Source organism: Rhamphochromis longiceps, linkage group LG6 (genome assembly GCF_057381845.1).
Source record: "Rhamphochromis longiceps isolate RC_006_pf linkage group LG6, R_longiceps_female_GT1.1, whole genome shotgun sequence".
NCBI lineage: Eukaryota > Metazoa > Chordata > Actinopteri > Cichliformes > Cichlidae > Rhamphochromis > Rhamphochromis longiceps.
In genome coordinates this window covers 43088007-43101663 of record NC_140562.1, presented here as the reverse complement: position 1 = coordinate 43101663, position 13657 = coordinate 43088007, and the positions used below count along the sequence as shown (strand labels likewise).

The 13657-nt window shown below is 41.5% G+C and overlaps 1 protein-coding gene across 1 annotated transcript; it reads right to left on the bottom strand.

Moving 5' to 3' along the window:
- Positions 1-3036: 3036 nt before the first annotated feature.
- Positions 3037-13448, bottom strand: sp6 (Sp6 transcription factor). Its single transcript, XM_085410851.1, has 2 exons — positions 13251-13448; positions 3037-6150 (listed from the first exon to the last, which is right to left on the bottom strand). Exon 2 carries the CDS (start codon positions 6028-6030, stop codon positions 5110-5112), a length of 921 nt encoding a protein of 306 aa, XP_085266977.1. The 5' UTR covers positions 6031-6150; positions 13251-13448; the 3' UTR covers positions 3037-5109.
- Between the last annotated feature and the right edge of the window lie 209 nt (positions 13449-13657).

The window sequence follows — 13657 nt, the reverse complement described above, 5'->3', positions numbered from 1 at the left end:
AGGTATTTATAGCTGAGAGCCTATATGTACAGAAACACAAAGAACGGGACAAGCTATGTGCCACACCACCAAGTATGGAGCAATTCTTTATGTTAACAATCAAATGAGCTATTAGATCAATACGTTGGGCACCAGATGGATTAAAAAGCAACAATTGGATATTCCTACTGAAAGTTGTTTTATTCATTGCTAAGAAGATGATCACAGTAACCTGGCTGAGGCCACAGTCCTCAATGGTGGGTCAATAGAAGGAGAGGGTGAAGGAGGTTTACAAATTTACTTTCATTACAATGAACCTCGGTACTTCCTCTTTAATTCCTCTGATTTTTACTCCCACCACCACCTTTCTTATCCCTAATTGATAGATATATGATCCATACTGTTAGATCTCAGAGTGTTTTTATGACCCCTGGCGGATGTTATTATTTATGTTTGGTTAGTCCTTATTTCTCTCATTTCATGTAGTTATGGAGCAAATATGGAGCATAAGAATGCCAGAAATTGTGGGCTGATTTTCAGAAAGAAAGAAAGAAAGATGTAATTGCACCGACACTAGAAGTTAAAAAACTAAAAGGATAAACATGGTGAGTAACAATACTCAGGTAGGCCGTGGCATTTAAACAATGCTCAGTCGGTACTAGGGGTCGAAGATGTGCCAATAAAATATCCCCCACAACACCCCCAGAAGCCCAAACCATTGACACAAAGCAGGTGGATTCATGCTTCATGATGTTTACACCAAATAATGACTCTACTACCTGAGACTCATAACACCAGGTAAAGTTTTTCCGATCTGTTATGGTCCAACTTTGCAGAGGCTGTGAGTTGTGGTCTCAGTTTCCTTATCTTAGTTGACAAAAGTGGCACTCAGTGTGGTCTTCTGCTACTGGGTTCAACATGTATGCTCAGGGATACTTCCCGGCATACCTTGGTTGCAAAGCTTGAATTAATACTGCCTTCCTATTGGCTCGAAGCTGTCTGGCCATTCCTCTCTGACCTCTGGAATAAACAAGGAATTTTCACCCGGACAACTGCGCTCACTGGATATTTTCTCTATTCTTTATGAACCCAGAGATGGTTGTGTGTGAAATCCCAGCGGATCAGCAGTTTGTGAAATACTCAGATAAGTCCGTCTGGCACCAACAACCATACCACAATCAAAGTCATTTAAATCCCCTTTCTTCCCCATTCTGATGCTCGGTTTGAACCTCAGTAGGTTGTCGTCACAATGTCTACATGTCTAAATGCACTGAGTTGTTATTGTGTGAATGGCTGATTAGATATTTGCATTAACAAGCAGTGGAACAAGTGAGAGCATTATTATTATTATTATTTGTCTCTTATTAATTGAGTGCAAATTAAAACGAAAAGAAATTCAGAAATTCTGCCTCCTATAAATAAAAGTTAAACATGAACACAGAATATATACATATATCTTTATTTAATAAAGGGCAATAATAGATTAAATACGTTATTACACCAAGATATTTAACTTATTAAAAGTTTTTGAACTTATTTTATTACAGTCTCCACAACTACTACATTTACTACAGTAACCAATTCAAAATGTTGTCCATAAAAGGAAAGAACTCAGAAATTATTACTATTATTATTATTAATAATAATAATAGTCAATACACAATAATTGACTAATGTTTAAGCATTGTCTTTCATTTGTTATTTTCTATACATTAATACAGCAACTGTGAGCCTCCAGTAATTCAAGCTCTCTAATATATAAAAATCTGCCTAACGTCTATGACGGTTTACATACATCCTAAAAGTGTTTTACACTGTAAAGCTGCTCGCACTGCTTGCTACACAACTACCAATCATACAATATCGATTATGAAAACTACCCAAAACAAGTAACCAAAGCTCTTCCTGCTGCTGGTCTGCCGGCGCAGCCTTTTTCTCCATGTCAACGCTGCAGAAAAAAGGAGTCGAACGGTGCTCGTGTTTCAACAACGTGTTCTGGTAAATGATGTGTCTCTGAAAATGAAAACAAAACTGCAGCAGCTCTTATTGAAATGGAAATGGGGGCAGGAAACATTTGGAAGAACTATATGAAGCCACTCAATGAGGAAATCCAGCAGTGTACCCCTCTGTCAGATGATGTATGTGATGACAGCGTGAACATTTTGAGCCATTTTGACATTTTCTTTTACATATTTATGACATTTATGACCGTCATGTTCCACCTCTTTTATGTACTGCCTGTTCACAGCAGGGAGATTCAAGTATGAGGACACCTTCTGTGTTAAAGGTGCAAAAGTGAACCGGAGGGCTTTCACGTTCAAGCCGGCAGACAGTAATCATGAGTCAGTGTGAACCTGGGTCCACACGATCCACTATTTCCACCCTTCCTGTGCAACATATTCTAGTGTAGGCCGCTTGTGTTTTGAGAGATGCTGCACTGCATTGGTTGCTCCTCATTTGCAATAAGCTGAGGTCTAGAACACTTTTTTCTTTAATATAAAACAAAGGCACACAAGTTCTCAAATAAGCAACCTTGTCGGTCCAGTTTGGAACAGAAAGCCCATGAGAGGTGTGTCATTGTGTGTTTGTAGCACCTTTATTGAGAAGGTGAGCAGTTATCAACCATCTACCGTAACACTGCCTAACAGCACACTCATCAAGTGTCAAATGCTGGAATGTGGCGCCAGCCCTTCCGAAAACTCGCTGGGACACATAAGACGTCATGGCCCTCTGATTAAGCCGGTCTGTGTTTAACCACACTGACCCGCTGTGGTTCAGTGTGAACAAGCAAAGGCGTCATAACGACGGGGGTGTCACCTGACAGCCTCAAGGTGGAATATCTGTGTGAAAAACAATAGGGGGAGCCTCCAGAGCTGAAACACAAAGCCAACATGGAAAAGGCAAAAATGCAGTACCTCTAATGTCCACCTGAGGGACTCCAAAAGTGTTTTTTTCTCTCTTTTCATAAAAAAAATGTGTTTATAGAACTCATCTACTTGTTTAATTAAGTTAATGGTGCAGCTGTGTTGACTGACACGTGAGCTTTACAGTTTGCTGATAACTTAGCACTCCGCCCTTTTATCCATACACGGTTACTTCTAGCTAAAAAACAAACAAACAAAAAAACGAAAACAAAACAAAAAACAACATGGTGCTAATTTCACCTTAAAAATGAGTGCAAAACCATTACTTTATCACGGTGGCAATGTCCATCTTTATGCTTTTAAAAAATGTTTGTTTTTTTGTTTTTTTTTAAAGATTTTCTTTTGTGTTATTTTAATTTTGGCCACTTGGGGGTAGCAGGAAAACCAGTAAATGCTGGTGTATTTTAAAGCTGTATTTGATTTTTAGAATTATACCCTATATTTGTAAAAGTATTGAGCTGCACGTCTTAACCTTTTTCAGTTGCATTGGCACAGCTGTGTAACATCAAGCACCACGACAGGCAGGCTGCTTTTACAGACACTGAAAAAAACTCTGAACGCTCCAGTGAGTCCGTAACTCCAAACATCCTTTGGCATTAACGTCAGCACAAAAACTGTACATCGGGAGCTTCGTGGCACGAGTTTACTCCTGCAGATGCAATGTGTAGGTGGCCCAGTACTTTTATCCATATAGTGTATTTTTTGTCCCTTGAATATTGTGAGTTTAATATTGACTCCCTTTTATTAAAATAAAATAAAGTTTTGTAGTTTTATGTTTTGCAGCGAGTTGCTCACTCTCTCTGTTTAGAGGCAGCAGTGAGCTGGAAGCACGATTCATGGGTGAAGCTGAAACAACAGTAAAGGTGAGAGCAGATAAATCAAAACAATGACCTAAAAGATGCTAAAACATAGAGTACAGATGAGATGAATGAGTGGTGACTCATCAAGTGAGCTCTTTCACATTACACATTTGAGCCATTGTTACAAAAGCTGCAGTTAAATGCAGCTTTAAACGGCGGGACTGCATCGGGCTCCGGATTAACCTCTTAGCAGTCGTCGTCAGTGACCCATTTAATGTTGGGGCCACGGTTTGGTTGTGTTTTAGCCACAACTCATAAAAAAGTAAGAACATCAGCTCTATCCGTAACCTTAAATGGCAGATGTAGCAGAAGGAGTATTTCTCTGTGCAAGCCTGTCGTGTTGACAGGGCTGATCTGTGGAGTTGTGTTTGTCTTGCTGCCAGATGTGACTTCTCTCATCAGCGTGTCTCGACAGAAACCGGGCTTCATTTCACCAGCCGGCATTTCCCGTCCGCCTGCCATTCAGCCTCCGTCCTTGTGAGTTTTTCACATCACTGTAGTAGTTTTTTTCTTTGTTGCGCTCCCAGTGGAACACCTCTTCACATTCTCCTACTGTGTGTTAATAAGTGCCACTATGGCAGTGACATAAACACAGTATTTTCGGTAAACACTAGCCATTGTAGTGCATAATTTTCTATATTATATTATATTATATTATATTATATTATATTATATTATATTATATTATATTATATTATCACCAGCCTTATTTTGGCCATAGTACAACATTAAAGTTGTATTTCCTTTGAATTACAGACCATTTTAATTATTGTCACACTCTTTGGTCTTCTGCACTTTCACCCATTCAAATGGCTGCTAACCTACATCTTCTTCCAGTACAGTAGGCTACACACACATGTGGTAACAGTCTGAACATAAGGAAAATATCAATATTACTGTCTGCTTTCCTTGAAACTGTTAAACTTAATGCTCTTTTCTTCCAGTTACACATTTGATCTGATTGTAAACAAGTTACCCAACCACCTTCTCATGAACTCAGGTCAGTCTCTTGGGCTACTGGTGGCTGTAGCGCTAGCAGCAATCGAAGTCCAGCAACAAGCTGCAGCTTCAGCTCCGTCGCCTCCTTCGCCACCTTTCACCTTTAGTAGTCACAGACGAAAGGTTTACACACAAGATCAATAGGATTCCTGCTTTTCAGCGTGCCGTGGCATCACGGTTTATCACATTTGTGTGATAAATTCACAGGATCACACATACATATTTTTTGTTCCATCCAGTGTTCATCAGTGAAAGAGTGTTCATACCTTCCTTCTACTCTCTAATCTATCGTGAAACTATGACACCTCTGTGAGGTGATGGCAACCCTTTAACTGAACGCGGCGCAGCTAGCCTGACTGCCCCGTCACGCTGGAGACGGAGGCGTCTGTCTCACACTTCAGCTTCAGTGGAGGATCTGTGCTGTCAGACACGTTTGCGGACGACTGGGGAGGTGTCGATGCATCAAAGCTCTTATCCCCCCTCCCATCTCCGTTTAGCCTGTCCTCCCCTTGTCCTGGCGGGGACTCATGGGTGCGCATGTGCTTGGCCAGGTGGTCGTTGCGCATGAACACTCTGGGACATAATGCGCAGCTGAACTTCTTGGCTCCAGTGTGCGTCTGTAGGTGTCGCTGCAGTTCATCAGAGCGCGTGAACCTCTTGCCACAGAACAGCCAGTTGCAGACGAACGGCCGGTCTCCGCTGTGCCAGCGCAGGTGAGCCTTCAGATGGGAGGTCTTGGCGTAGGCTTTGCCACAGCCGGGAATGTGGCAATTGTGCATATGCTTCCTCCTGCTGTCGTCAGTGCTCTGGCCCATCTGCTCAGCGTGGACGCAATTAGGGCAGCGGCACACAGCCTGGCTGCCGCCTCTGGAAGAAGAGCGGCGCTGGGGCTTGGGGCGAGCTGACACAGACGTCTCCTGAGGTTCCTCCATTGAGAAGGTTTCTTGCTGCAGCATTTCAGGGGCCAGTGGCTCCATCTTGAAGCCGTCCTGGGGGAAGAGATGGGATGGTTGCGAGGGTGGAGCGTGCTGAGCCGGGGGTAGGGTGCACAGCTGTGGGTCAGAACCATAGGGCCCCAGAGAAGGCTGCAAACCCATGGAGCCGCCTGGATTCACTGAAGGCAGGCCCACACCTTGACCCGTCTGTAGGTCTATCCAACTGCCTGCTTGGACGTCTCTGTGAAGGTCCCACCAGGAAGCGATGTTCATGTCGTCTGAGCTGCCACTAGGTGGTGCTGTCCGTAACCAGGGCTCGTATGGGTGGGCCATGTGAGCAGCTCGTGCAGGTGCAAATCTGTGGATGAGGTCACCTGCTCAAAGTGTTGTTCAGTGTCTTTTGGGTTACGCTGAGATGATTACCACATGACAGGATGGTGACGCATTAAAAACCTGCAGAAAGAAAGAGAAGACTGTTATGGAAGTACTAACGAGACCAAGTTTATTTTTCAGGAGACACAAACGAGAAGTCTAAAATATGGAGACATTTATTATTGAAATGCTTGACAGGAATGAGCATTTCTCATTCCTATCAAGCATTTCTATACTAAATATCTTTATGAGTTTTCTTTTAGCCTTCTAAAGAAAATTGAAAGCACTATTAAAAGCAGCCTGGCTGCTTTTGACGCCCTTCAGAGAGGAAAAAAACAACCTGTGTCAAACAGATAGAAAACACGTCATTGTGATGCAGCAGGCTCCACCGAGTCTGACCTTTTCAGGCCGTTCCCAAAACAGTGAGACCTGACTAAACATAGGGTTTGACTCCAAAAAAGCTGGGAGAGGATTCAACTTCTGCTGTTTTAACGTTCTAACAATAACAAAAAGGTCAAACGTAAAACTTGTTGAGCAACGAGGATACAATTGTTCTTCCTTCACACAATTCTAATCAATCTGTCCAAAAATTCCTGGATCTGGATTTGAAAAAAGACTCCATATGTTAATCACTTTCAAATCAGGTCAAAAGCCCCACCTCTGTTAAAAAATAAACCAATCCAAAAACCTTTTCTGCTCGGACAGGAAGCACAAAATTAAGATTTATTTTAAGTCTATTTCTAAAAAAGTTTGAGACATGAAGTCTGTAAAACTGTGTCTTAAGGATGACGTTAGGATAACGTAAAAGCAGACAGGTCCAGAGCTAAATTACCAGGACACGCTCAGACCTTTACCTGGATGCCCAACCAGGAAAAATGTAATGAAACGTAATGGTTGACTGGTTGACCAGATGGTGGTGGGAACCCAGCAGAACAAAGAGGGTAATGAGAAATTAAAACTTCATCAATAAACTCAGGCGCTTGAAAAAGTAAAGCCTTGTAAGTCATGAGCAGAATTTTAAAATGGACTGAAAATTAAATTAGCAACCAGTGCAAGGAGGCCAAAACCGGGTAATGTAAGAAGAGCGTGTGGTTTTTATCAGAAGTCAGGCTGCAGAGTTTTGCAGTCTAAAGCTGAGCTAAACTTAACAGCTCAACAGCTCGCTAAGGAGGAAATAAAAGCAAGAGTAACTTCTTCTGTAACATTTCTTTGACCTTCAGAATATTCCCGAGTTGTTGGAAACCATTTTTCTGTTTGTCATATTGTGTGTATGTGTGTTTCTGAACCTCTGAAGAGCTGACGTTCAGGCCTAAATCCGCCTGTCTACAACATTTAAATAACCAACCCTAAGCACACCCCCTTCGTCGCCATGGATACTGCAGTTCTCACGCTGCATGGCCGTGGAGACGGAGGAGAGGGGGGAGCCGGACGTGTCCAGGCAGAGGCCTGCTACGTGCATCCGCTGCCAGGTACTTCCCATGGAGGACGGTCAAAGACAAGTACAAAGAAAACAACATCATCGGCCTGCACTGAGGCAGCGCTGGGGGGAGGATAATGATGGTTAGATGGGGGGAGGGACGAGAGCGGAGGGGGGTGTTGACAGGAGAGCAGTTTGGTAAAGGAAGAAGTTCCAGGGAGGTATGGCTGCAGGCCAAGGTCTATTTGTACGTCTCTGAGGTTTTGGAGATGAAACCTGGCAGACAGGAGAACCAGTTTTTTTTATGAATCACACATGATTTACAACAACAGCTCTCCAGGCGAGACCCGTGAAGCGCCCTGCCCCTTACACACCGGAGGCAGAAAGCATCAACAGTTACAGACTGACGACATTCACGAGCCTGAGAATGGGAGTCGACGACAAAATGAGAACAATTACTTTACGTCCATAATCACAGGCACACGCGCTGAAATAGCATCATGCGCCCAACACGCTCCAGGAATGCAAACCGCAGCAGCGTCAGTGGGATGGGCTCAGATTTCCAGGTGACACAAAGCTTGTTAAAGGTGGACAAGTCTGTGGAAGCTTTGACAAGAAGCTACCAGCCTGTGAGGTTTGTCCTTGGCCCAAGATGATCTTGTTGACTTCCACTAACCCCCACCCACCTCAACTCAACCATGAACATCTGTAATTATCTTTACAGCAGGAAACAATAAAGTAGTCTGAAGCTGTAGAGGCTGGTATGGCAGTCTGGAGATCATTTGGTGATATCTGACAGGTTGTGTGAAAACACGAGCTTCATGGACATCCAGTCTGATGCGCAGATCAATTAGCAGCAGGTCGAACTGGCATCAGATGTAGCAAGTAGGTGAAGCTGGGCTTGCCGACAGTGAAGTATCCCCTGAGTTACTCCTCCACATACATTATTCTGTGACTGTGATTTTCTTATTTTGTGATTTTTTTAGCCTTTAAAACAGAGGTGGGGGAACTCCAGGCCTCAAGGGCCAGTGTCCCACAGGTTTTAGACGTGTCCTCGATCCAACACAGCTGATATGATTTAAATGGCTAAATTACCTCCTCAACATGTCTTGGATTTCTCCAGAGGTTTGGTAATGAACTAATCATTAATCATTCAGGTGAGTTGACCCAGGGTGATATCTAAAACCTGCAGGACACCGGCACTTGAGGCCTGGAGTTCCCTACCCCTGCTTTAAAAAGACGTCACTTTACATCTAAATTTGGTTTAAAAGTCATCTTTTCTGGCTCTTACGAAGATCTGAATTTGACCTAATTTCAACCACCGAGGATGCTTCAGTGGTTAGAAGTTGAGTCGTACATCATAGTAGATATTTCAGTCACACTTACATGGTATTTTTTAGATGTTACCAAATATTTGTATTCATTATATTTTATGTGAAATCTTTTATATTATTTACTTTTATTTTATTTACTCAGCATTATAGTGGATTTTTTCTGTAGGTACGTCATAACTGCAAACTCTACTGAAACACTAAGCTATAACTTATTTCATAGCCGTAGCTGTAACCTGATGTAGATGTAACTACACTTGCACTGACACAGCTGTGAATGCTGGTAACAGGCTGCATCGTACGCTTCAAATAGTCCAGAGTAAAGTCTAAATTATTAAGCGTTTAGACACCTGCAAATGAATTTTTTCGACAGGTGGGTTAGGTAGCTGTTCCAGAGTGCAGGTAAAGGTAAAGTGTGATTGAGTCCTTACTTTTCTTTTCTCTTTTCTTTATTTTTATGTATGATTTCTTATTTCTGCACTTTTTAACTCTACTAAAGACTCCGTGTGATTGGTTCAGATTGTGTGTTAGCAGGATTACAAGTTAGTATGACAATTTTCAGCCTGAGTTCAGAGGAATTTGTTTTTGGAGTTGATCTGGATACAAAACCCTATCCAGAACATTTTTTTTAAAGATTCTTTATCATTGCTAAAATTCATTTTATAAATAAACATCCACAAATATATATCAAAAGTGATAAAGAGACATTTTTTCAATGAGCAAAAAAGACCGTTTTAGACCTTTTCCTTTGCTTGTCTTTTCTGCACGTTTTTTGCGTGTGTGGTGCATCCTGAACGTTGGAGCACTACAGTCAAACCATGCATACTACATTTCCTTCTCAAAAGCTCACCCAAAGCCACTCAGAGATGTTTTCTTGTCTCAATGAAATCGTAAAGCAATTAGTTTGGAATTCCCACATGAAATGTCTGTCTTAAAAGGTCCAGCTGATTTAGTTCCTGTCAGCCTGGAGCCAGAGCTACATACTGCTCTGTAATTTTTTGAGAATGTGACATGGCGGCACAGCGGCACAGTCCCTCCACGAAACTGCTCTTACTGACATAAACAAATCAAGCTCTTTGCTAAAGTGCTGGAAGCACTGCAGGCTCCTAAGAGGAACAGCTGGCATGGGGAGGGAGTGAGAGGAGGCCCCCGGGGGAGGATGGTTCAGAGCAATGACAGAGTTCTGGTCATAAAACCTGTCTGACCAAGACTCAGCAGAGCCGCAATTTACGAGCCTGCCACTGAGAAACAAGAGGCAGATTGAAGCAGTGACGAGAAAGACAGAACTCGCTACTGTTAGTCCATCAGCTGGTGATTTTCAAAATTAAATGAGTAAAGCGTGAAAGCCCTTCTCTAATTGTTTCTACTCAGAAAATGTAACTGAGAATCAACAAATCTTGGACGTTTTCATCAGGCCTGGTTTAACTATAAGTCTGTTGTCACATTTAAGAATAAAGTTGTAAAAACAGTAATGTTAGTACTCCAAAAAGACTAGTTTGGGAATGGAGGTCTGAGTGGAGGTCATGTCATGTGTTTCAAACAGTTATAGCGGATATGTGAGAAAAGGATTGCCATGCTTACAAAAGGCATTAAAGCAAACATTAAAAAGTCCTGTAATGATCACAGTCTGACTCCAGACATGTAAAAGATGTGGTGGGCCTTGCAAACTGTCTTCTTCCATAGATTACAGGTCCCCTAGACTGACGGACTATCTTGTTGTTTACACTGTTAGACCAAAAATCTGGAAATTTAAAGTCCATCATCTCATCTCCCACACGGGGATAAAACAGGTAAAATAGCCATTCTGTTTCCACTGTGGGTCAAATAGCATTTAGCCCACAGAAGATGTTAAAACGAACAATTAAAAGTCCAAAGTCTGACTCCAGACCTGTGGAAGATCTGCTGTCCCTTTTAATCTGTTGTCCCATATTATCCGAGATATAGAACAAACAGTTACATCGTCTATACTCCAAAAAGACCAGTTTCAGTGCGAGGGCTTTTAGAGCAGTCTGTTTGAACCTGCATGAGGTGCATTATAAATGGAGAGGAGCTCAGATTTGTGGCAGGAGTCACATCTGTTTTCAGAAGACGGAATAAAATATATGATTCAAACACGTGTCTATCAAAATTAAACGTTTCTAAACTTTGTGCTGTTCAGCTGCAGAACAAAAGTTAAAAACTCTTTTAGGGACAAAAGTTTGACTTCTCCAGTACCCGATGGCATTTACACATCCAGTTTAACAACCATCCGTCTGCTTTCCCATCTCATCAGAGACGTAGAACCACACAGTTAAAACGGTAACGCTGACACTCACAAGGAGTTTGGTTGAACCTGCAAGAAGTGCATGACATGCAGAGTGGAGTGCATGTTTATGGCAGAGAATATATAAATGGCAAACTTCAAAATAAAACATTCTGAACTCTGTAGAGTGACCAGATGTGAGAAAAACATTTGCCATTAGTAGAAAACAATGTTGAAACAAACATTAAAATCTCGTGTAGTGGCCTGAGCAGTGGTCCAGTTTAACTGCAGTCCAGATGTACAACAACATCCTGGCACTCCAGAAAGACAAGCTCAGTGTCAAATGACATTTAGAAGAAGTTTGTTTTAACCTGTTTAAATACATCGTGGGTGGAGAGGAGACCACCTTTGTGCAGGAGTCATGGCTGTTGTCAGAAGGGTGAATAAAAAATGAGCTTCAAACACATTTCTCTCAACACCAGATGTTTTGAACTTTGCAGAGTGGCCGTACGTGAGTGAATGTTCCCCATCAGTACAAATAGATGTGAAAACAATGATGCAGCGACCGTAGTCCGAGACGATTTGCACACCTGGGCGAAGGATCAAGTTGTGCGGTGAGCAAAGCTTGAGATGTGGGGGCTGCTAATCTCTCCCTCTGCACTTTAACTGTGTTATTAATCACAGAGATGCTTTAGATATGAGTGACAGCTTTACATGTGAGACACTGATTCATACTCAGTTGCGTAAAATTAATTTCCTGCAACACTTTTTTTGTTGTTGGTACTTTCAATCAAAAATCTGTTTCACAGTGACTCCACCGAGGTTTTAGAATTGGTCGCTCTACTAGAAGCGACAAGGTACTTTATTTTTGGTGATTTTGACAAACTTTATAAAGTGTTTTGTTTCTCAGATCTTCTCAGTCACAAGTTGTCCTTCAGCACAAACTTCTCTTTATACACTTTAAATAATTAGACAAAGAAATTTTAAATCATTTAAAAAGATCAGACCTGTTCTGCTTCTTAGTTAGTGTCCAGCAAAATGTAGTCATATACGGTGCAATTACTAATATATTATTCAAGATCACCCCCACCACTCCCTTTTTTAGGACTTTTAAAAAAATGTATATGATATAATAGTTTTTACTTTTAACAAAGTAAAAAAGTAAAAAGTAAAGTAAAAGTAAAGTAAAATATGATGCTTTGTTTTACATTAAAATAGTCATAAGTCTATCAAACACTTTAAATTAGCAGCACTTTCATCATTTGCAACAATAAACTGCCAATTACATTCTTCATGACATCAATATCTATGTCAAATAAATCAAATCAACACTTCTGAGTAACACTCTACCTACAGTGTGGTTCAGCTGCTTTAATCAAACAAAGATCTTAATCTGAAGCTCTGATTTCTCAGCACTGTTGGCATTTTCAGAGTAAAACTAATTTAATTTAAAAAAAAAAAAAAACTCTAATCAAGCTTCACGTGGAAAGATATCTTTCATTTTTTAAAAACTTTTTTTATAACTTAATTTCCACTCTTTTATACTTTTTTAAAATATATATATATTTTTTAAAAATCCCCCAGTTTGGATTGCAGGAAATTAGGGATTTACAGTATCATCATTTATTTAGTTAGGCAATAATTTTCTAATAGGAAAAACAGACTCATGGCACGGAGATTAGACTAAAGTCTGATTTGATTTCCCTCTAATTTATTAAGTGAAACCTTGGTCTTAAATTTAAGGTCAAATACTTTATGCTTTTATTTCATCATCACATTAGTTATTTAATATACAAGACTGGGTCAACTTGTTGTTTTTTTCTTCCTGCAGAAATATTCTGATCTAATTACGGCTGTAAAACAACAATTTAACAATCTCGAATTTCTATTTTCTAACACTGGTGTTTATTGTCCAAAATCTAAATACATAACCTAAAATTAAGTGCCAGTCGCTGGTTAGCCTCTATAACGTGAATTTATCCAGTAAGTAACCTGCGTACGTTACCTAACATGTTGTATTTTGAGACTTTCAATTTATAAATAAAACCCTCCAGTTAACTTGAAGCCTGGAAGACTTTCCATCAGCCTGATGAAGACTTAAAACACTTCATTGTGATTTTTGTATATAACAGACATACGGTACCACACAGGAGGTCGCAGCAGATGTCAGAAAGTTAAAATACAGCCTTACCTGTCTGCCCTACAGAGGTGCTGCCGCTGTGCGTTTCTTCTGGAAGTAAACTCTGTCTCGGCTCTGCTCCGCTGCTCTTGCCCTTGTTGGAAAAATGCGCGCAGAAAAGTAAAATCCTCATCATATTTCATCTGCTTTTCTCCATCGCAGACGGTCCAGGTGAGGCGAAAGGCTGTCAGAGTTTTGGCGCACAGGTAAGCAGCATTCTCAGTTGTGACACAGTCTATGATAGGCTGCGCGTCTTGAGCCCCTCCAGGCTCCGCCCCCTCCTGCCGGTGCTCCGTCTCTGCCCCCCCCCCCCCCCCCCCCCCCCCCCCCCCACACCCCTCCCTTTGAAGATGTGCTCTCGGCGGCTGGAGGTGAGGAAACGACTCTCTTTAGGAAAACAGGGGATCAGTGGAACAGCC

Bases quoted from the DNA above. Each gene is read 5' to 3' on its own strand.
- sp6 (XM_085410851.1), bottom strand. From the start codon at position 6,030: ATGGCCCACCCATACGAGCCCTGGTTACGGACAGCACCACCTAGTGGC.